Here is a 25,886-nt window from a genome sequence, read left to right as displayed (position 1 = left end):
ACAAGACTTAGATATAAAAATAAAATCGCCTATAACCATTCTTGACTTATGTAAAGCTCCCTAAAATGAAGAACTCAATCGGTCCAGTAAGGTTTGAAATCTTAGGCTCCAAACAAAAAAACCTTACTCCTTAATCTAATAGGCTATATAGATTGACCTTAATTACGTGCAAAATATAAACAACTGAAAGAAAGCATTTTTGTTATATTAAACGAACACAATAAAAGAGGAAGGAAAAATTTATATTATATCAGGGGAAGTGAGAAAATAGGAAATTTTTATAAGGGCATGGGGAAACACACACACACATAGAAACTTACACACACACACACACTCTCGCGCACACACATATGTAAGTAAGTATAATATGATGGTTCTGATATGACTTTAGTTTATAATAAAGATTCCAAGTGTGACCAAGCATCTAGGCTTGTGCCAGTGTATTGTAGTGATCATAATCATGTCGTATCTCAGTGTTTATTCATTGTGTACAAATTTAATGATTAACCTTTATATTTATTGACAAAATCGATATTATCAATTGTTTTAATTATGCATTATTGTATAACTTCAACAACTTAAAGAATATGTCGAGCGTAATTCAATAATAACAAATAATACCTTTAAAGTATTGCCACAAATAATTTTAAATAAATATTGTATAAAATCAAATTTTAACACAACGTACGTCTTTTGAAGAAGATATTTATGAAAGTAGACTAGATGAAGGACAAATTCATATTACTAGTACACTATGTTTTAATACAACGTTATCTCATTTGTTGGCCTAAAATCTTTGGATAATTTTATTTAATCTTATTTATTAATTTAGATCAATTATTTTCATTTACAGAATGGGTAATTTTGTTCTTATCAAATTATAAAGGACAATGTAGGTTAGTTGTAAAAGTAATAATCTTAATACTTTGATTTTAGGATTTCTTTCTTTGATTTTTATGTGGGTGAGGGGGATGTTTTTTTTCAATTTGCTGTCATTTTTTTAGCTTGTTTGTAATGATTTAAGCATGTAATTAAAAAAGTAACTTTAATTTGAATTTAACTAAAGAAGATTAACCTGTTTTTAAAGTTTTGTTTGGACACCGCCTACACTAGAGAAATCCAAATAATTTTATACAGCAAAGCTTCTCTATACTTGTAAACTTTAGACCTTAGGCCTCATTAGAAATATTTTATGCTTAGAATCAGAATTTATCAGATGTATGTAAGCGCAATAAGAATTACCTTGGGCTGTGTATTACACTAGTCCCCGAAGTCTTAAAATAAAGTTTTCTTATTTACAACTTTAGGGACTTTTATCGAATTTTTATTGGTTGATTCATTTAGTTGAGTGTCCAAACGTTTCAACCACCAATTGTAATCTACAGAATGGGTTATTTTGTGTATTTTAAACATCGACCATTGTCTTATCCCTTTAGATCCCTGTAAAAGTACTATCTTTGAGAAACCCATTGATTGAATAGGAGCTTCTTTACCAAAACCTAACTCTAGTTTTAAAAATTTATCTCACTTTAATTCAAACCCAAAAATATTAAACTTCTTGTTTATTGCCTGTTTTCAATTTTATAAAGTTAAATTTCTGAAGCATAAATAGCTTTAATACCCTGATAAATATAATTCTTGTTTATTGTTGAAGATAAAAAGTAGCTGTCTCTCCTCCATGTTGATACGGTTCAAATAATTTGATCCGTGTGTGTGTGTGTTTAATCACTATGGTCTAATAAAAATGCATAATCAACCTCATTTCATATTAACCTGTATGTACAATTTATTATTAATATTAAATGAAAATAATAAAAATAGGTTATCAATTGAATTATTAAAATAAAGTTCTGATGGAAATGATTTTTATACATTAATACTTAAAACTAATCGTTCAAATCAACCACCATATTCAAGATAAAAATATTTTCAATTAATTTGGACAAATAACAAAATAGTTTATGTTTTTTTAATTTTAAAGCCTATAAAAAGCCCATTTACATTTCTGTGTAAGAAACCACTATATTTAACTTAAAGGTCAAAACTTAAAAAAAATTACAAATATGATTCGGTCACTTTAAAATAAACAAGTGCAATTATTTTTAAAGTAGCGCAGTTAATACCATTTTTGTTAACAGAAGAAGAGAAATATAGAAAATCACATTAAATTGAATACAATAAATGATTCACATATCTACAATCTGTAAATAAAAATAAAGTTACATTTTTTTCTATTTTGGCTTCGAAACCGATTAATATCCGGTTGATTATAACAGGTTCTACGCCATATTGAAAAAATATGTATCGTTTCGTATTATATCCAGTTCTCTACGAATATAAAAATGTAAATCATAATATTAAACCTAGTTTTGTTAGACTGTGCCTTCGGCATCTCTGGGCTAACAATATAGGTTTTAATCTTTTTATTGTACATTTTTATATCCGCAAAAAGCTGTTTATAATAAGATGATATAAGTAACTATTACAATTTTTAAATGACAGTCGAAAGAACAGACGGTCATTATATAAAATTATAGAGTATCAGCAATACCAAAACTTCATTACAGTCTGTCTAGTAATTACTGAAGAAAATTATTCTTATTATTATAGTTAATAAAAGGACATAAAGATATTTTTTGAATTTTCCTAGTGGATTTTTAAAAGCGAAGCTTTTCTATAATTAGAGTCGGTTCGTCCGTACGTCCGTTGTGGTTTGCTCTTTTGGTTAATTTTGAGATGTTGAAAATGTTCTATCGAATTCAAACTTTGCATAATGATTCCTATAACAATTAGGTACGATTTATAAAGCGTAGCAACTCGCAGCAATAATCGTTACATGAAAGTCCATGCGTCCATTTAAAACATGCGGTTTTTTATCTTTAGACGTAAATTTTTGTATGATATAATTAGGAATTCATCTGATTTTCGTAATAATGATTCTTAGGACAACAAGGTATAAAATCATAAGCGAGGCATCTTTATGATCAAATCCTAAAAGTAAGTATCCTATAGTTACGCAATTTTCCAACAAATTTATATATCATTTTGTTTAGACTTAGAAATTAATGTTCTGCTTATTAAGTACTGACACCCTCCGAATGTTATTGTACGTTTGTCCTTTCTTTTGGTTGTAGACCTTCGCTTTTTTTGTTGATAATGTCATCCTTGTTTATATGTTAATCAAGGAGAGATAGATTTCTAATTATTATTTGTATGAAGAGTTTCGCTGCTACACAAGGACGTCAAAAAAACCTTGGGTATGTCTTAGGAATGAACCCTCTTCTTATTTTTTTGGCAGGGGGGAGGGTATCATATTATAAATACCTTTGTTATAAGCAACATAATCAAGAACTTATTTGATAAACAGTAGAAACCTTACAAATGACCATAGCCAATGACTGTAATTAAAAAACAATTATTTGAAAATATTTCTGTGAATATTATATTTTCATTAGAGAGAATGTTTTGTAATCAATATTAGAAACTATTTCCTATATAATTTAAAGACGTTTGGTAATATAAGAAGCAGCTTATAGTGCCCAATAAAAAAGACGTCATCCAATAAGAATGGCCAATGATAGGCCAGTATACATTGTAATTGAACAATGGTAAAATGTATACTGGCCTATTAATTGTCATTTGTATTGTAAGACGTCATTTTTTAGTAGGCACTATATGTTGCTTCTAATATATTCAACACAACACAAAGAATGGCGTGTCGTAGGGGAGTGTAGATGGGTGTCAACAACCCACATCAAAATTAATTTTAAAAATATATACGTACTTTAAAGTTTAAACCTACGTTTGATAGCCTCAGTTTCAGCCGGGTAAATAAAAAATAGGCGCATGCAGCTGGGAGGCAAATTTTTATAAGCCATAGGCTAGCGGACGCGGCAGCCGAGCTCTATTTGTAATAAGTAATAGGAAACCGATATTTCGAAATCCTGCAAAGAGTTTTAAGGGTAATTTTCACCCAGGTCACAACCACACGTAGGAAGTTATAAATTTGATTTTTGTAAACATTTTATATATGTAAAATTATGAAACTTACATATTTTGGTTATAATAAATGATAAAAAGTTTATGACGTAAAATAAGAATAGCTACATATAACTCATACCCTCTTTTCTTTTACTTTACTCTAAATACAATTTTATAAACATTTGTCTTAAAGCAAGTCCTTGTAATGGTTACAAGCATGAAAATAGATATAATATATCAATGATAACAATATCCATTATGTAGGAATTATAAAAAATACTTAATACTTAAGATTAGATTTATTATATTAGTCGTAATTTATTGCCCTAGGAATCAATCTGTTTCAAAATCTATTATATTTTAATTTTATTTTAACCTAAAGAATTGAATTACAAAGTTAGATATATAGTAGCTACACTGTTTCTCACTTTGTGATAGAAAACAACAAAACTTAAAGGTAAGTTTAACGCTAAAGGAAACACTGTCGGATAATTAATAAGTTATAAATTCAAAGTTTCAAACTGTATTTTTTCGAGAAAGTTAAAAACTAAAGTGAATTTCTTTTAAGTAAGAAAAAACTTAAATATCACTTTAACCTAAGCGGACATTTTAAATTTATTAATAATTAAAATAGACTTATTTTTTTCTGCAGTGCACAGTGTTAGTAAATAGGAGATAAAAAGCAAAGAGATAGAGAGGAGAATGGGCTCTTTTTTAAACTAGTCCCCAAAGTTTTAGAATTACGCCTTCTTATTGGTTTGCTTCACAACTTAGTTAATTTAGATTTGTTGATTTATTAAGTCGAGTATTCAAACGTTTAAACCTCTTTTTAATCTACAGAAAGGGTATTTTGTGTATCATCACTTGGGATGTGCAATATACATCAATTAATCGGCCATTGTCTCATCTCTTTATATCCCTGGATAAAATATATGGCAGATGTTAGAGGAAGGTTTAGTAAGAAGGTTTAATTGGCCTTCCAAGTTACACACAAAGAGAAAGCATTTATGCAGGGATAATTGAATAAATAAAAAATATATTTTCCAACGAGGCTTAGTATCAGATTCTAAGAAAATGTTAATCTTTTAAAGAAATATCAAACACCAATTCCTTTTATTTCACGACCTATGTATGAGTTCCCAATTGTGCCGGTTCGCGGGCCAAGGTATTGCCTCTATTTTGGCTATTGAAGCCAGACATACCATTTTAACCATTCTAGTACGTCGCAGTGTGGATATTTTCCTCCACATATAAATTATGAAGTAAACAAGGATGACAACATCCATAAGTAGCGAAGCACAAACAATTAAATAAGAATTTAGATATTAGTTGTCAAAAGCATGTATATTAGGAAAAAATCACGAAACCTTTTCAACATTTGTTTTTAATTTGACTAACAGACTAACGGTCAAAGTAAATTACATACTGGATGCTCAAAATAACGGGAAATTTAATTTTGATATTTTTAACTACAAAAATTAAAAAAAACGGACCATAAACACCAAAGATATGAGGAAAAATGTGAAAAATATAAAAATAGCCAAAAACCTGCAAAAAGGCAGTCTGACCGCCATTGATGTTTTCTTGAAACGACAGGAAATTTAATTTGGATATCTATAACTGAAAAACTTTGGAAATCGTGCCGCAAATACCAAAGTAATGGAGAAAAATGTGAAAAATACAAAAATAGCCTAAAACCTGCTTAAAGGCAGTCTGACCGTCATAGTTGTTTTCTTGAAACGACAGGAAATTTTATTTTGATACTATAACTGAAAAAATTTTGGAAATCGGACCATAAACACCAAGGATATGGAGAAAAATGTGAAAAATACAAAAATAGCCTAAAACCTGCTAAAAAGAGGTCCTACTGTCATTGATGTTTCATAGTTAATTGTGCTCTTTAATAATGGGAATGTTGTCAAAAAATTTCAGCCTGTTATCTTTTATAGGAGCCGAGAAAATCACGTTTCCCCCAAACTAAGACGGACATACGGACAGACGGACAGACGGACATTTCAAATTTTAGAGTAGCTTCGCTACTAAAAAAACTGAGTTAACTGTAGTACAGAAATATTATAGTATTATGTTCAGTGAATGCAATATTTAAACGGCAAACTTGTTGATGCATTTCTTTTTTTAATGGCAATTTACTTATGACATTATTCCAGAACGTAAAGGCATTTTACATCTAGAATGAAATCAAAGTAAATTGTTTTCTAGACTGCTAAAATGTTAGAAAGTCTTGGTGATAAATTGTTTCCGCGGGTTATTTAAGTAAGTGATAAAAGTGATAATGTATATGGTAAAAACATTGACACTTTTTTAAAAATTTTTTCATAAGGATATAGTGAAAATAACATTTATTTAGCAATGTCTTTAATTGTCTAAATATCTGATATAAAAGTAACATGATGTCTTTCTATCTATTCCGAAGGATCTATAATACTATGAAAGCTGTCAGAGTATCTATCTATCTATCTATATTTCAGATGTCATATTTATATTACTATGAAAGCTGTCGGAGTATCAGTTCTGATAATTCTTAGCTTTGCTACAGGTCAGTAAAATTATGCTGTTATGCAATATTTTTCCCTGAAATATACAGGTATATTAGTTTGGCTATGTTTGGTATAATTGAGTTTATATTTTCAGTTTGCGTCTTTTATTCATAGCTGAACTAATATTTAAATTAATTGTTGTTTTATTTTAAGTTAGATGTTGTTATATCATATGTTATATAGACTTTGATATATAATCTTATATTATTCTAAATGTGCATTATCTTGCGAACTTGTTAGTTTTGTCCACTAAACTGGATTTTAACAAAATTTCGATTAGTTTGGTTTGGTTAGGTTAAGTTGGCTAAATTAAGGACTTCCATAGTTTGTTTCGCTCTGCGCATTTATTAGACATTATGATTAAGAGATAGGATATAATGCACACTTAAGGGTTGTAACTTTACAAAGTGTCTCATAAGTCAGCCAAAATGAGGGAGATGACGGAAGAAATGGGAAAGAAAACCCCTCACTTTTGTGACGTCACTTGGCTGATTTTTGAGACACTTTGTAAAGTTACAGCCCTAAAATGTGTATTATGTCCTATTTCTTAAGTTTTATCTTAAAGTAAGTATTCAAATTGCAACCTAAAAAAGTTGAAAGTAAAATATTGAAAATTGATTTTGATTTACCAGATGTCTTTATTTATTAAAGATACAAATATAAGTAATTTCTGAAAGTCGTCCTTCTCTGTCTTTTTTTTCAATTTATAAATATATATCTTATGTCACAAATACGCCTCCCTCTCACTCTATTGTAAAAGAATCTGATATTAAGCTACAGACAGACAGAGAGACATCCTGTTATTTTTATGAGAAGATATTTCCTTCTTTAATTTATTGTCAACTTCCTTAATGATAAGAAACTTCTTTAAAACTAGAAAAGCTAATTTGTAATAAATCCTCAAAATAGAAAGCTTTACAAAAAAACATTGCGAAAAATTTAATGTTTAACACGAAACATAATATAAAACGTGAAAATTTACTGTAAAATATGTCATCTTATAAGTCACTTTTCTTTTTAAAAGCGAAGTACTATAAAATTAGGGTCATCAAGCCGTTTATAAGAAATAGCTCTTATCGTCAATTTTGGCATGTTAGATTGTTCTATCGATTTTAAACAACTTGGTATTTTGATTCCAGTAAATTTGATTTTTTGGAAATGGATTCCTAGGACTTTTAGGTAGGATGTTATAAGCGAAACTTTTCTCTAATCAAGTATAAAAACGTGAGTTGAATATTATATTGGCTATACTTCTTTGATAATGCCTCTATAATTGTAAATGTTCGTTTGTCTCACTTTAAGATTTGTTGAGCTTCGCTTTTTGGTTGTTGTCATATCCTTGTTTAATAAAAAAAAAACTTTTATTGAACAGAGAAAAAGCTTTACGACAGTTTAAATTTTTAGACTTTAGGTTTTATTTGAGATTTAAATGACTGAGTAGACACTGTGTTTATCAACGATTCTATCATTGTCACGTGTCTTTGTAGAGAGGCTGCGCTAATAAAGATAATTTGACAGCTTTGACGTTAAATATCTAATAAATACATCAGTTATTTATATTACATAAATTTATTATTGGTGTCCATTAACTCCCACAAAAGTTTAAAAGCTTCAAAAATTTCAATTCTCTCAAACGTTACAATAACAGAAAAAGTTTATGTTTGTGAATCTTTTTATTTTTGTTTTTTTTGGTTGGGGGGGGGGGGGGATGCGGGTATTTTATATGTTTAGGGGTTAATCTAATGTATTTCTTAAAATTTTAAGGGTTAATTCTTGGGTGAATTTAGTGATAAGGTTAAGTTTGTGTTTTATACACTGATGGCTTTTGATAGTAAAAAAACTTGATGTGGAAGTGATGATTAACCAAATTTATCAGCCTACGGAATCGCAGTCTGGAACTTTTTCAATTAGAACCATATCTAAACAAAAACTAGGATGAACAGACTAACATTTTACTATAAAAACTTATGAAGTCGAATTGTATTAAACTTTTTACTTTGACATATTTGTAATCATTTTACTGATAATTTTTAAAGCCATCCATCTCTAATAGGAGCTAAGATAACATGGGGGCCCCCATCCACGGTCGATAAAGGTCCTGATTTTCAATTTTCTGCAAAAAGAAACAATAGAAAACTTTTAATACTAAAAATTGATTAAAAAACAAATAATAAAATAATTGGGAAAGGAAAGGAAAATAGGCGATAAATTAGTTTGAAATAAATATTGATATTAGCATGTAAAAGAAAGTATAATTTCACTCTAAAATCTAAGGGTGCAATCTCCTTCTAGTTGAAAGCATAGGCATGTAACCAGGTCATTTTTTAGTAGTCTTAATAGTAGCGAAGCTATTATATAATTCAAAGTACTAGTGGGTCCGTACCTAATTGAGAAACTGTATGGTAGAAACTTATATTTCTCGGATTCTTGTATTCATTCGTTGCTCCTCCTTAGTAAACTGTTATTTGTTAATTCTAAACAATTTGGCTTTTAGCTGCTCCACTCTTTACTCTATATCACTAAGCTTTGCAACTTGAGTATGTTGTCATCCTTGTTATAAATTCTACTTCACATATAGATTTATCTTTTTCTGGTAGGTTAATTTTTATCATTAAATAAAGATAGGAAAGATTAATAGAGTTCAGACCACATAACAATAACTTTAAATTTGGAAAAAAGTTAAACTTTTGTTGTTACAAAATAGTATTTATTATAATTTAGAGTTTACGATTTTTTTTATTGACCAATACAATTTTTAGCGCAACATTTTTATAAATAAGGTCCGTTCATACGACCGTTCGTGGCTTTTCATTTCTGTGAAAAAGTATTAAAAATTTCCAACTTGCGAAGTTTTTTAAAACAAATATGTTGAGCATACATTTACTAAACTTTTAATATTAAGTTGTAAGAGAAGTCAAAAGACATGTATGAAAATGTCAATAATTGTATACTTATTATTAGTCACTTCTTTCATTTTGATATTTATGGTCGAAATATTCTTAATGAAAGACAGGCTGATAAATAAGACATACACATTAGTCCTGCAACAATTACTTTACATTTCATGACAAAGTTTTCGGGAATAAGATATAGCCAACAAGCGAAAAAAGGTTTGTAATAATATTTTGGGGGCAGATAAAAGGTCGCCAATTTTACTAAGTGTTGCCCCTCAACGACAGCTGAAAATGACGTATAGATTTTGTGTTTTTTCCCGGATTAATTTGGTTGTTGGTATTAGCTGCAAAGTTGTAACCTTACAGTTATGGTTTCAATTAGAAACATAAAAACGAAGATTATTTGTTATCATATATTATATGATATGTCTTATTAATTAGATTATTAAAATAATGCTTTTTAGAATTATTATATTACTATACTGTTATATTTATAGATTTGTTGTACGGTATTGGAGTAAAGCTCTCACCTGACAATACAGTTTTACAAGAACCAACTCAAAAGTAAGTAATAAGTATAGTTTAGATATTAAAAAGTGCTTTCTCACAAGTTTCCGGTTGAGCTCTGATACCCCCTGTCCCTCTCTATTTTCAAAGGGGGGGGGGGGGGTTCCTATGCTTAACCCTTGCGGGAGAGGCCTAACTATGCGGGGTTACCTGATTACGAAATATGGGGGTTTTCCAGAAGAGGAAAGATACATTATGGTTTCAATGTTTCTAGTCTTTTTCTTCATATTTTATCTCTGCATCTACTTAGTTTAAATCATACATGTATCAAAGGTTATTTAAAACGTTCTTTAAGTCATTTTGGCTTAAATACTTTGGGAATTTTAATGAAATCTTAATTATTTGGTACAATCTAGTAGTTTTCTAACTTTACCAGCAATCATTTTGATATACAGAAAGAGAAATTTTGTTATTAATAATTCGGAGTCCATATCAATTTATCTTCCATTGTCTTATTATATACTTTTAATGGCCGTTCAAGGCCTTGTTTTATAATCAATGGAAATCAAATAATCAAATAAAACTTTTCCTTCATGATTCATTTTTTATCTCTTCCATTCTAGTAGATAAAAGGAAGTTAAAACTCTTATTGTCTTTGCAATCAAAGATAAAAAAAATAATTAAATCTAAATGAGATCTGTAATGGGAAATATAAAAATTGCAAAGAGATGCCAGTAAATAAATGTAATAGCTGATGACAATAACATTCTGTAGTGTTTTTATCTTTTTACTATCTTTGTAACTTAATCGTGAAAATAAAAAAAAACAAGGACTGACATTTTCCAAAGTTAAAAAAGTTTTCAATAGTATTTGTTATTTTATTCCTGCTTAAGTTTTTAAATAAAGTATTCATATGAAATTATTTATGGCATCGTATTATAATCGTCCTTCCCAGAATACTAAAATAAAAAAATAAAAAAATAAAAAAAAAGATTAGTTTTTAAGCACCGAAGGACGCACGGCCTAACAAAACTGGTTTTGATGTTAATATTCGTGGAAAATTGAAAATACATTAATACCTCTATCTTCTCTTATTTAATTTTTGTCGTAACCTTATCACTCCCTTAATTTATTCGCTCTATGAAACATTAGTAAAATTTTGTTCAAACCCTTTGAGGTAACTTATGTAGGGCCTCTGCGGGGCACCAACCTTTTACCAATAAAAAATCTATTATTTACCTAAAATGAATGATAAGGACAATAAACTAACTATATCAAGACTTATATTTTCTTAAACTAAACTAAAAGAGGAAAGGTTGTTAGAAAAGAAGCTATGGCCTTTAAGTCATTTTTTTAGAGGGGGATATTTCTCTTCTAGGGGCGATTTCTCTTTGAAGGATGGTAATACCCTCCCCCAAAATAGTTATAAACCTTCCAGGAACCTATGAGAAGCTATCCTGTAAAGGAGAACTATATCGGTTTAGCAGCTAGTGAGATCCTTTGGTAAAAAAACAGACAAACAAACAGACATCCTGATACCTTATTATAAGGATTTTAACACTTTTTTTCTGTATTTTTACATAAACAGCATCTCCTTGAACTCTCAATGTCATCAGGATAAAGATTTATGACATCTTAAGTGTTGATTAAAATTATTTATTTAAAAGTTTTTCAAATATTTAATAAAAATTTATCTTAACGTTCTATTTTTAACTCCACGTCATAACTAAAGCCGTTAATAGTTACTTCTCGCATCGTATTATAAACAGCTTTCCGTGGATATAATATATATTCGGCACCACGGGCTAAAAACCTGGTTTTAATCTTATAATTGTACATTTTTATATTCGTAGAAAGCTGGATATAATACGATGCTAGACATAGTTTTTTGTATGGATGAGAACCGGTTCCTATCTACCGGATTCGAATGAATAAGAGAAAATGGTTTCTACTGCTGCGTATTTAGATTAGACATTTATAGTAGAAGTTGGAGGAATTTATTTAACCCCAAACAGTCTCATTACCATGTACAGTTAGGACTTCCATACAAAGGTCTTGCATTCAAAGAGTTGAGTGTCTGTGGGAAGTTATCTAGCCTAGATTTTTGTAAAGAAAAGGAGAGATTGTCTCCCTTAAGTTATTCAAATTTGTACTTGACATTGAAGTGTCATGGACAGCAGCTTCACCTGTTCGATAAGTAGATAAATTTAGATTGCTGTGAAATGTAAACCTAGCCTATGTAGTTAAATAAAAACTAAATGTAAGTGTCCGAATAAATTGTTTAACCCCTTGTATATTTAACAACTTTTATAGGATTAATTTTATCTGCTCAATTTATCAATTAAAGATTTGTTGAGGTTCACAGTACAGCACAACACTCACCATCTGCTATACTTTGATTTTTAGGTGTTCCATCACTTCCCCTAAATATATCACATTAAACTCAAATAGGAAACATAAATTATTACCACAGAACAAAATGCCCCTTTCCTGTTGCATGCAAGCATCAAAGAATTATAAATTAAAGTAAGAGAATAGAGGAGGCAGGAGCTCTATGTAACTCTACCAACGGAGTTCTGACTTTCAATTGGGTCTTTAAATATCTGCCAATAGAGTCGGAAATAAAACGTGGCCAAGTCGCTACAAAAGAGCAGAAAGCAATTTTCTAGCAGACGAAAAAGGTCCTAACCTCTTGTGCTAGGTAGTTGAGTGGGTTAAACATCTATACTTATACAGTATTATAAAACCCTCAAATGATGTTATGTGGAAGTTATGATACAACTATAATTCTTAACCAGATAAAATTTGGAGGGTCTTTAAAAATTGTTGTTTTTTTTTATTTGCACTTTTTAACTTTTAGTTTGTTTCTTAACATAATATTTTCTTGCAACACATGTCAATGAGCGAATTCTATAAAATCTTATTGAAACGAATGATAATCTAACCAAGGAGGAATGTAACTCAAAGTGTAATTGCGTCTCGGTTTTTGCAAGAAAGTGTTGAGTCCGGGTTACAGGCAAAACTACTCTTTGCTAAAGACGTTAAAATGGTCTCAAAGTCTATGTCTTAGAAAAGTTGTCTTAACAATATGAATATTTATTTCTTTAATTAAGATAGGGCCTAGGCACTCTAGAAAGATTAATTTATAAATTAAATTAATTTTTATTAACATTTAATAAAATTACTAAAATGAGGCGAAATATGTTGCCCATCTGGCGTCTTGTTCGTTGGAGGTTTAAGGATAAATTGACCACAAATTGATTCACACTCAAATATCGATAAACAAAAAAACCTGTGTAGATTAAAATTTGTGGTGGAAATGTTGATACACTGCTGATTTGTACCAACCAATCAATGGTTTAAAAAGAACACAAAGTTAACAAGTGAGAGGATAAAACTTGGGGTACCTGTGTGGTAATACGACACCCAGACGGACAGGCCGTTTACAGAGTTGCTTCGCTGTGACTTATGATAACAAACCCCCCGCACTAATCCTATTATATCACTATCCATCTCATGACCGCTGTTGACCCCGCACCCAGCGGTCAAACTAGCCTGCCTAAATGTGGGGAGGGGACTTGAACATGCAACTATCACGAGTCCCTCATGCGCTTATATAATCGGGAGGCGCTGCCTCCCCTTTTACCACCGCTGCCCCCACAGCCTGTCTACCGTCGGGCGCTAAGCCCTAGCGCCCCACACCCCCTTCAAACCTAACCATTGTTATATTTTGTTGTATATATATAGTAAACATAACTTGTAAATATTATTCAGTTTAAATATATAATTTCTGTATGATTGAATCCTGCTTGTTTGTTTGGTAGAATACTTAAAGGCTAGGGCTCGTTGAATCCGAACTCGTTACCCCGTGGGCCGAGAACGCTCGGCTTACCAGACCTGTACAATTTAAGGTCCCTACCTCTCTCTTATTTGGGGTGCCTATTTAATGAAATATTTTTAAAGCTTGTGTTTGAAACTAGCCAGGGAAGCATGGGATATTAGACTGTAAATTAAACTTATCCTCAAAATTTTATAATCGCCTATTCTCTTCATTGGCTCAAAAACTTTGGGTACTTCTTTTAAAATGTCCAAATTTTTCAACCTATAATTATAATTTACAGAAGGAGTTTAGTTTATCATCACGGGGGAAGTACATCGTTTTATCATCCATTTTCTTATCCCTTAATATCCCTGAAAACTCGTGCAAATGTGTTCGTAAAATGTGTTCGTAAAATGACCTTGCAACATTATAAGATCTTTGTATCATTTATCCACATCATTTAATTGAGCACAGAAGGACACTCATAGGAAACAGCGCATAGTGCTCTAGAAAAAATGACGCCATACAATACAAATGACCAATGCTAGGCCAGTATACATTTCAATTAAGCAATGGTAAACTGTATACTGGCTTAACATTGGTCATTTTATTGTATGACGTCATTCTTTATTGGACACATTACGCTGTTTCCACTCAAAAGATATAACATTTTCCTTCACGTCTCATATCTGATTTTTATCTACTAGTATTACTTCTACTATGTCTTTGTAGAAATTGGCCCCTGCTACGTAAATAGAAATTATACAGGATTCATCCCTTATGAAAACATTTGGGGTACAGACGGACTGATACATAGACAGATATTGATAACAATATCAGCATGCCTTTTTCCATACGAAATCTTGACTGCAAGTTAAAATTTATCTTTCATGTTTTTTTCAGACCCAAAGAAGGATCTGGGAGATTGATCTTTGCCTACTCTGGACTTCTGGCCGCCAAGGATGATGGCAGCTATCAAAGGAATTCAAATATTTTCATTTACAACACAAACAAAATATTTTTTTTATACGAAGCTTTTCTACAATTATGGTCCATCCATCTGTCCGAAACGTAATAGCTATTAAAAGGACAACATGGTACAATATAATAAGCAAAGCTTCTCCATAATCAAGTCCTAAAAATGAAAGTAATTATATATAAACAGTATCCTGTGTCTAAGAAATCTTGCAATAAATTTATGTAAAACTTTGTTTAGACCTAATTAGTATTAATTTTCTAACTTCTGACACTCTTCGATTTTAATGGACGTTGTCCGCCTTGTTTTATTTACAAAGATTGTTTATGATTTTTAAACACTTCAAGGAAAATAGTATCCCAGAAAATTGGTATTAATAAGATTTAGAACTGTTTTTGATATATTAGTGTACAGATAACGTTCGACAAAGTTGTACTGTTGACAAATGAATGAAAATTAAATGTAATAATGTTTTATTAAGACCAATATTGGTAATAGATCTCACGCTAAATTCAAGTGACATGGGAAAGTACTATAGAAGAGTGACAATTGTTCTATGAAAAAAAGCAGAGCCCGTAAATCGTAAATACTTTGAATAATGCCATGGGGGTGTAATTAAGGGTTTTTCCCCCTTCAACAAGGGTCTACACCTTAGAGATAAATTCCCTAAAACGGCCAAAGCGGGCGTTAAGAAAAATTCACATCCCCCTTAAATTCAATGTTGTTGTGAAAAAAAAATATCAGAAAAAGGACGCCTTTTTAACTTTTAAGTATTTTAATTATGTTCTAGATGATTTCCACTCCCTTCTACTCTTGACTTTGTTTTTTTTGTGGTGTCAAAATTTACAAAACCTTGTGTACTTAGATTGATCCAAAGCATAAAAATCAAATTTTATTCATTTAGATGACAAACAACAATTAAAGGCAGTTTTTCAACAAATTGCAAACGCTCATTAAATTTTAGAAGAACAACATTTTCAAAATGTGCAGCAATTTGTCGTTTTTCATTCTAATCTATATGGCAGCTGCCTAGCCCAGATGTCATTGTTATCCTTATTTAATTTAGAATATATGTCTTTCTTCCCTGATGAGAATTTGTATTTATTTGTAGTTAGCATGTGCTGCTGCAACTTATTTATACTGTGTCAAATAATTCATGATTTCTCTTTCATTTCATTTGTACCATGATTCAAACCCTGACACTATATCGGCTTCTATATAACTTGTGTGTGCTATTCTGTATATTAAATACAGCCTCTATACATTCTAAAACAGTATTACTTAACTCGTGCTATTATTCGCTGACAAACAAAGATACATTAAGCTCGCTATTTATAATCCTTATAATAAAGTAACAGGACCTATTTGTAACTGTGTGTCTGTACCGATATTATTCTCCTTTACAATGCAGCTCTTTGTAGGTCATGGGAAGGTTTATTTAGGGGGTGGGCACCAGAAAAAATTACTCTCCCCAAACAAAAACAATTTTTATTTGAAAACTCTCAAATGCTCTTAGAGGCCTCTATAGGAGTAGACGTCAGTTTATTCATACTTGAGTTTTAAAACATAACTTAAATTTTTCATTGTTTAGATGCCACATAAGGAATTTTTAAAATAAAAAGTATGATATTAAAGACATATATTAAACAAACTAGGAAATTATTTATGTATTATTTCAATACTAATTACAGCGTTTCCTCACATGTCAAATAAGAATTTCTCAATTCAAAATTGAAGTATTGGTGTCAGATATGTAACCACTAAATGACTAATTAGTTCTTATTGGTTACACAATTAGTGCTTGACGCAAGATAGGAGTAACAAATAGCCTAAGGGTTTAATGCGTAAAATCTAACTTGTCCGATAGTAGTCGGGTTTTAACCAGGTGGTTTGAAAGCCTTCTTTTGTAAGTTCGGGCGCAGTTAAAGTAGGTTAACCCTCCACTTACAATTTTTATTTTTAAAAGAATAATTAAAAAAAAAGTTTTGGGGGAGAAGGGATATCTGTTCCCCTTTGACACAGACACACAAAAATCCTGTTACTTTTATATAGGAATATCATATCTGAACTGTAATGAAAATATTTAAATTTGAAACAGAGTGTTCAACAACGACATTAAACCAAGAAAAATCTTCAAAAACAATAAATTGAGTAAGTAATTATTTTTATTATTTCAAATAAAAGTAGCGCAGTAACAAAAAGCATATAGATTGAAAGTAAAAGAGTTATACAGATAAAAGAAAATAAATTTATTTTTTTTCTATTTGAAACCCTAAAACAATTTTTATGCTAGTCTAATTATTAGCAGGGAGGGAGAGGGCATTGGGCTGTTTATTACACTAATCCCCAAAGTTTTATTATAAAATTTTCTTATACGTTGGCTTAACAACTTTGGGGACTTTTATTGAATTTTGATTCGTTTGTTCTTCAATCGAGTGTCTAAACTTAAAATTTTATTGACAACAGGGTTAATTTTGTGTATCATCATTGCGGATGTACATCAATTTATCGGTAATTGTCTTATCCCTTTAGATCCCTGAATAATTAGGGTTTCCTAGCCTTAGTGTGTAGCAAAGGATCTTGCAAACCACTGAACCGATATGGTTCTCTTTTACAGTGATGATTCTCATATGTCCAGTTATAACCCCTCCCCATTTCACTCCAGTGCCCATGGAGTCCTCAAAGTGCATAGCCGCTAGTAAAATATAAAGTGGTACTGCTACTAAAAACAATTTACCATGCAAATAAAGTAAATTAAAAATCATTTTATCATTTTCAATTACTTAAAATAGCCTATTTTTAGCAATTTGGAAAAATAATATTTTGCATATTACTAAGAAATGTAAAACAGATGTACAGCATGAAAATTATATCTAAATGAGATATGAAAATATGCTCAGCTATTTGGCATCTGACCTAACTTTTCCATCTTAACTTTCTTAAATTGAAAATTGAGAGGCAAAATAGTTCTTTTTTTGATAGGAAATAAGTTGAGGAAAAGTAGGAAAAGTTGAGACCATTCTTACAAAATAATTGTTATTAATTATTTTTATACAAAATACACAAAAACCTTAATTTTGTTATCTAAGTTTGTTAACTTATTTAAAATATCAGATTTTCACATGTAAAATTTGTACAAGACCTGCCTACACCCTGGGTAGTTTCAGGGAGGGAGTGGAGGTTGGGCTGTTAATTACACTAGTCCCAAAAGTCTTATAATAACGTTTTCTTATTGGTTGTTTTATCATCATTGGAGACTTTTTTAAATTTTGAATAGTTGATTTATTGTGTTTAGTGGCAAACGTTTCAACCATTAATTGTAATCTACAGAAAGGGGTAATTATGTTTATGATTATTTGGGATGTACATTAATTTATCGGTCATTGTCTTATCCCTTTATGTCCCTGGGTAGTTCCTTATTCACATGCATACATATTTCTCACAGGTTTTTGTTCTCATTCAGGCATATAAAGTTTTGACATTATTGCAAGATGAAATAATACTCCGCCAAATTATGATAAACAAAGAAAACGAAGTAGTGGGTTTCGTCGTATTTCACAGAACTGCTTTTGACAGGCTATTTTAGTTTAGGTAAATGTTAATACTGCCCGCAGGTTTAGAAAATAGACCCTGCAGGGATAGAGCCTCTCGCAGGGGCTAGAAAAAGGAGAATAGCTACTATAAAACCTAAAATTTGCCTTTAATATATTAAAACTTCAGTTTACCAACTTTTCTCTGAAATTGATAGTCTACAAAAGACAAACTTTCGATTATATTATTTTAAGTAATTTAGTTTTATTTGTATTATCCTCTCGCTTTCTGGTTATGGCCAGATTATTAATCAAGTTAGTTGAAAAGAAGTGAGAGCTTTACAACTAACCAAAAACTGCATATTTAATATTCGCCATAATACAGGGTATCTAAAAATAAGAATATAAAATCATACTAAACTGTTTTAGAATATAATTGCTGTTTGATTTTTGAGGGTATATGGTTTTTTGTATTAATTAATTGTATGGATGTTTTGTGATACTTACACACAAATCTTTAAAAGTAGTTTCGCAACTACTATAAATTTGTATTCTTTTTAAACACCCTTTGCAAATTATACATATATTCTAAAAAAAAATATTGCTAAAAATATTTCCGCGTTGTGTTTTAAATTATGTGTTTAGGTAATTAATTTTTGCAGGTTTTTCGTAAAATTGTTAATTTTTTTTCCCACGAAAAGATTTAAATCTAAAATTGATTAATTAAAAGATTTATATGACTAGCTCTTCTTAAATATAAAGATATCCTGATATAAAAGTAATAGGACGTCTATCTGTCTGTCTTTGTGGCAGTTTGTACGTCTGTCGCTCAAGATTTTTGTTTCCACTGGACTGATTTGGTTCTCCTTTATCAGTAAAGCTTCATAAGAAGTCCCATCGAAGGTTTATAGCTTGTTTGGGGGAGGGTACCTCTGCCCTCCAAAGAGAAATCAACTAATGAATTTACCTCCATCTCCTTCCCAAGAGGCCTCTAGGGGCGTAGCTAATCACTATAGTAGCATGTTCGTGTAACTAACTTATATAAAAGCAATATTTGTAGGTTTAGGAAATGGTTACTATTTAGTTTTGGTTATTGTCATACATTTTAGAAACCAATAAGAATTGCCTTTGTTTAATGACCTTTAAAAATGCCCTTGAATTTAAATGTATTGTATTAGGATATTTGAATTCCAAGTACTTTCCCATTTATTAATTTTTAAAATATTTTTAAAATTATATTTGTAGTCACCATCATGGTAGCTTTATGTATTTTTAGGATGGTTTTAGGCTATTAAAGTCCCTTCCTTTCATAAACATTTTTCTCAGAGATTAAGGGCAATAATATCACCTATACCCTCTAACACATATATAGATTACCACAAAAGCTCGCATAGGCAGACTGGTACAAACATACACACATATATCATTTAATAAAATTGTTTATTTTTGCTGCGCAAATTTATATTTTTTTATTTAGTAACATGGCTGCCTGATGTAGGGGTTATAAAAGAAGAATCCATAGACAATGAAAAAACCTCGACGGAAAATCCGCGTATACGCTCCAGAAACAATGGTGGCAGCAAGGACAATGACAATATTCAACAGATGCCTATGATAAGGCTTAAAATAGTGGATGATAATGATAATGATAAAGAAAACAAAGATATTTTTACATTTAACAGAAATAGTTATGGAGTGAATAGGTTGAGTGAAAAAGTGACAAAACCGCCGGCTACGACTGCGGCTAATTGGAGGTTTTACAATAATCAGCAGAGAATTAAAAGTGCTGGTAAGTAATTATTTATTTGTTAAAAGCGAAGCTTTTCTATAATTAGGGTCGGTCCGTCCGTCCGTTCGTCCGCTCTTATCGTTAATTTAGGCATGTTAGAATTGCCCTATCGATTTCAAACTTTGCATGATGATTCCTATAGGAGTTAGGTACGAGTTAGAAAGCGAAGCAACTCTATAATCGTTACCAGAAAGTCCGTACGTCTATTTTAAACATGTTGCTTTTTAACTTTTTTAAAAACAAATTTTTATGTGATAAAATTATCCCATTTGTCTGATTTTTGGAATACTGATTCCTAGGACAACAAAGTACATTGTTATAAGCGAAGCATCTCTATAATCAAGTCCTAAAAATGTAAGTATGTCCTTAAACAATATAGTGTATTTAAGCAAATACATTTCTAAAATAAATTTACAGAAATATTTTAGTAGCATTTACTGGTTATTATTGGACTGGGATGGGTAAGTGAGAAAAATAGATTAAAACCATTAGCTCGAAATCAGTTAAGTGGTTAATGATATCTTAAATATGACTAGTGGCTGCACTCCCTGCACATAGGGGCTCTATATTCGAAGGGATATGTAAGGGCAGAAAAATAGCATAAATCGAGATCCTTCGTTACCAACAAAAAACCGTATTACTTTTAACATAAAATTTTGATTTCGATATTTTCATGTCTGTTGTACTCACTTTTTCCCCCGAAATCATTATTTAATATTTTAGAATTATTGTTAATGTTTAAGAGAAACCACACACTAGTGTACAAAAACACAGGGATCTAAGAGATAAGACAGGGGCCGATAAATTGATTTATTACCTCTTTGATGATACACGATATTACCCTTTCTGTAGATTACAATTAATGGTTGAAATGTTTGGACACTCTACTAAATGAACCAACCAATCAAAATTTAATAAGAATTGTGCAGCCAGTAAATAAAAAATTTTATTATAAAACTCTTTGGGGACTAGTGTAAAAAACAGCTTAATATCCCATCCCTCCCTGACAAAACCACCTCTGTACATAAATTAAGACAGGAAAAAACTCTGTAGGAAATTTAAAATTTTAAATGTCATTCGTTTCCTTCATATTAACTTAGAGTAGGATAAAATAATATAATCACAATTATAATACTACTAGCGTCTATGTCTCTAGAGGCCTCTAGGGGTCCTTGAAAAGCTATCCTGTAAAAGAGAACTCGATCGGTTCAGCGGTTAGTTAGATCCTCCGGTACAGACAGACAGACAAACATCATGTTACTTTATTATGAGGATATAATAAGATAGTATGTTGTATGAGTGTATGTCTGTCAAGATCTGGAATCATTAAAAGATTTTCAGAAAAGTTAAGTAATCCTCTAGGTCAGGTTTTTAGCTAATGGTGGGGGTGAGAGAAGTGTGTCATCTCAACCCTCCCAAGAGATTTGACATCCATTCTTTTTAACATATTCTATTAAAAAAACGATAATAAATGCAGGGGTTACCTCAAATCCTATATCCTCGTGATTTGTTTACATATTAAAAACTGTAGGTGTTGTGACAAACGACTGCAATACAGACAAACAGACCAGCAAATTTTTAAGATTATAGAAAAGCATAGCTACAATAAACCTCTTTGAATTTACGAAATGTCATTCTCTTCTAGTAAAATAGAACTGTACAAGAAAAAATGAAAATATTTCGGAGAAAAAATAGGGATCATGTCAAAAATATGTAAGATTCTTTTAAATTCTTTTCACCTTTTCCGCCAACAGAAGCAGTTGTACAGGAAAAGTTTGGTTTTATAAAAGCTAAAAGTAATAGATTGTACTTGGCTTGAATTGACTAGATAGCTTATTTTCAAAGATCCACAACAAAATCGGGAGAGTTAAATATAGTTAAATGTCCCATCTATTCTTTAATTTTACTGTGATTGAAACAGAAAGTATTAGGAGATTCGTTGTAGTTGATACTTGATCCTAGATTAGATATAAAACAGTGGGATCTGATGTTTTCCAAAATCTAAATGTCATGTATGAGCTTAATACTTACTTTGTATCCTTTTATCTTTAAATCAACATTAGCGGGTTCGTCCATTTCATGGAATTAATATGAATTTCTAAATTGACAAAATATTTTAATTGTCCAATCTGAAAACATATTGTCGTTTAACAATCAATATCCATGTTTTTGTTGACTCTATTGCGCTATGTCGTTTGGTTTACCGACGTGTCGTTATTTTAGTTCTTTTTGACAAGATTGAATTTTACTTAAAATAGAACAAAATATATCAGGACAACCAATTGAATTACTTTTAAAAACGACTAGTAGATAAAAGAATCTAAATTTAATCCAATAAAATCTTTTTTAAACGCGGGGCTTTTCTATAATTAGTCCGTGCAAAATCTGATCATTATTCAAAGCACACTAGAGTGGTAAATGATTTAAAACCTGATGATTCCTATAAAAAAATAGGTACAATAAAAAAACATAATACACTATTGTTAATTTTTAACTTTTTATAACATAATAAACAAAGCATCTTATAATCAAGTTTTAAAATATAACTATTTTTTATGAAGTTTTGTAACAAATTAAATGCTGACGCTCTATTTGTCTGATTATATAATTATAAAGCTTCACTTTCATTGATGATGTTATTATTGTCTAAACCCCGAACCACTTCATTATGCAATCTATATTTTCCTGGATATTTTGTCTATGGTAGTCCATAAGTATGCAGTTTTACAGTACATTGTTTCTATTTGTTAAAGCAACACGTATGATAAAAGAAAAAGATTCTTTTTAAAGTAAAATGCTTATATATCAATTGAAATCTATATTTTTTTTATTTTTTACTGATCCACTTCATTATGCAAATCAAAATAAAATCAATGGGAAAACGTTTGTTTTCACTTTTCTCCACTTTTCAAAATTGATTATGATAAAATAACAATTTTTTATGGGATTTATGCATTAATTATAATGAAAAACAGTTTAAGGTAGATTTTAATGATTTTTCTAACTAATAGATAATTTTAAAAATGAAATTCAATCCCTATCACTTTAGAGGACAGCTGCTGACCCCCAGTCTTATGGATGAAGCTAAATGCATGTTAAAGATAAAAATAACCCTCAAATGTACACAAAAATGTTTTTTGATGTGTTAAAAAAATCCATTTGAAAATCTTTATTTTGAGGATGATGGCCTTAAAGATGTTCTTACTGGTGGTGATGGTGAGCCAAATGTTATCTAAGTACATGACCATTACAACAACTTGTCTATTAACCTATGTACCATTTTTTGTAGTCATAGCAGCCTCCAATAGAGCCTCACGACATGAAACATAACCATTATCAAAAAACTACATTATTTACTTTATGAATTTTAGTAATTAAAATTGTATTTTTTTCTTTTTTAATATTGCTTAACTGGAGGCTGCTATGACTACAAAATTGGACCATAGTTCAATATATAAGTATTCATTATGGGCATGCACTTTGATAACATTTAGCTCACCATCCCCACCAGTAAGAGCATCTTAAAGGCCATCGTCCTCAAAATCAAGATTTTAAAATGGATTTTTTTTTAACACATCAAAAAACATTTTTTGTATATTTTTGAGGGTTATTTTTATTCTTAACATGTATTTAGCTTCATCCATAAGACTGGGGGTCAGCAGCTGTCCTCTAAAGTGATAGGAATAGAATTTTTTTTTGAAATTATTTATTAGTTAGAAAAATCATTAAAATATACCTTAAACTGTTTTTCATTATAATTAATGCATAAATCCCTTAAAAAATTGTTATTTTATCATAATCAATTTTGAAAAGTGGAGAAAAGTGCAAAACAAACGTTTTCCCATTGATTTTATTTTGATTTGCATAATGAAGTGGATCAGTAAAAAATAAAAAAAATATAGATTTCAATTGATATATAAGCATTTTACTTTAAAAAGAATCTTTTTCTTTTATCATACGTGTTGCTTTAACAAATAGAAACAATGTACTGTAAAGCTGTACACTTATGGACTACCATAGACAAAATATCCAGCAAAATATAGATTGCATAATGAAGTGGTTCGGGGTTTATATACTATCAATGGGCGGAAAAAATAATTTATAGTGTATTGGTGCCATTTTCATAATTTCTTGAAGTATAAACAACTAGCGGCTTCGCCCCTAGCCTCTAGGGGCTTTGCCCCAAGAGGTGATAAAAAAAATTAATATTTATTGTTTTTAGTGAGAGAATGTTGCTATTCTTTCATTCAAAATAAATGCTGGAATAAAAAATATTTTTTAACAAAGGACCAAGGAAATCTTCAGCAAAAAAAAACAAAAAACAAAAAAAATGGGGGGGGGAGATTTTTTTGTTTTTGGGAGGGTTGGGGGTGTCCCACCCCCCAAGAAAATAGCTTAAAACCACCACAGGACCAATAGGTATATACCCTGAAGAGTAGAATCCGATCGGTTCAGTGGTTACCGAGATCTTAAGCTTCAGACGGACAGACGGACGGACGGACGGACAGACATCAAGCTACTTTGTATTATAGATATCATAGCAGCGAAACTTTTATGTATATAACTAACCAACTAACTAACACATTATGCATAAATTGTAGATTTGATATTGAATATTTAAATTTTATAGATTTTCATAATTTCATACAAATAGAAAATATTATTGCGAAAGAGATGATAAAATATAAGTTTAAAATGTAACTAAAATTTCCAGGACATAAAAGTTATAACATTTGCTTTATGATCCGTAAACATATAAAAGCAGTTGACACATAATGGATCAAGGATGACAACATCCATAAAAGCTCTGAAATGTCAGGATATTTCTTAACTTATAAAGCTCCTTAAGATAAACGCCTGAATTCGTATTTTTACACAGCACAGTCTTAAAGACTTGTTAAACAGTGATAAGTAATGCACACACGGAGAAACAAACGGACAAACCTTTTTTTATAGAGTAGCTGCGCTTTCAAACTACAAAATGACAAAATGAGGCAATTCTTACAAAATTGTTATATAATGTATAGTATGTTATACACTTCTACAGGGATGACAACATCTATAAATACTAACTCAAGCACAAAATCAATTATCTTTGTTAATTAAGATAACTTAGCTATGTATGTCTATTAGCGGCTAAACCCCTTGAGTCCTCTAGGATCACCCGAGGGGAAGTCAGCCCTACACTTTTTATTTATTTTTAGAAAAAATAGTTAAAATTATTTCCAGCGGTTATGGAGTTTCTAAGCTACAAATAGACAGACATCCCGTTACTCTTAATAAAGATTTGTAAATAAAGTTACTACAGAATCAAATGATGTACCTTTAAACCTAATAAAACCCTAGGAAAGGGACACATTTTATCGTAAACAACTTGAATTCTAATACTCTTGAAAACACAGTTTATTCGGAAAATTATGAGAATATAATTGGAATAATATCATGTCTATAATATGTCAGTCACAACCACCTTTATTTAATGTCAGCAAAAATTCGATCGGCATAAACGGCTCTTTTAACCAATCGAGCACAAATATACCCACACCAGTATTTTTTAATAAGTTGGAAATTAGGTGGAGGGGGTTGCCTAACTCAAGGGGGCCTAAACTGGAAGTGCTCTAACCATGTGGGAATACCAAATCGAAAAATATGACCTAACCAAACCTAAACTAATGTACAAGACTAAACTATTAAAATGACATGTTAAGCATTTACAGATAATCAACCTCCATTCCATGACCTTGCAGACTTTTACATTACCTCAACGTATTTGGAGTATGACAGGTGTCCTACTTAATTGCCTTAATAAAAGACGTTTTTTCAGAGAGATA

The 25,886-nt window shown here is 30.5% G+C and overlaps 1 protein-coding gene across 1 annotated transcript in view; it reads left to right on the top strand.

Annotated features, from left to right (window-relative positions):
- Window positions 1-6,474: 6,474 nt before the first annotated feature.
- Window positions 6,475-25,886, top strand: part of LOC145324497 (uncharacterized) — a 40,643-nt gene continuing 21,231 nt past the window's right edge. The window contains exons 1-5 of the mRNA XM_080167082.1: window positions 6,475-6,538; window positions 9,931-9,997; window positions 14,664-14,741; window positions 16,835-16,887; window positions 19,744-20,055. Of these exons, the coding sequence (XP_080023208.1) occupies window positions 6,490-6,538; window positions 9,931-9,997; window positions 14,664-14,741; window positions 16,835-16,887; window positions 19,744-20,055 (559 nt within the window). The 5' untranslated portion in view covers window positions 6,475-6,489. The remainder of the gene's footprint in view (window positions 6,539-9,930; window positions 9,998-14,663; window positions 14,742-16,834; window positions 16,888-19,743; window positions 20,056-25,886) is intronic.

The sequence above is a fragment of the Acartia tonsa genome, chromosome 7 (assembly GCF_053477335.1).
Source record: "Acartia tonsa isolate MP-2025a chromosome 7, ASM5347733v1, whole genome shotgun sequence".
In the NCBI taxonomy this organism is placed as follows: domain Eukaryota; kingdom Metazoa; phylum Arthropoda; class Copepoda; order Calanoida; family Acartiidae; genus Acartia; species Acartia tonsa.
Note: the sequence above shows the minus strand (reverse complement) of the source record. Positions and strands in the feature narration are given on the sequence as shown.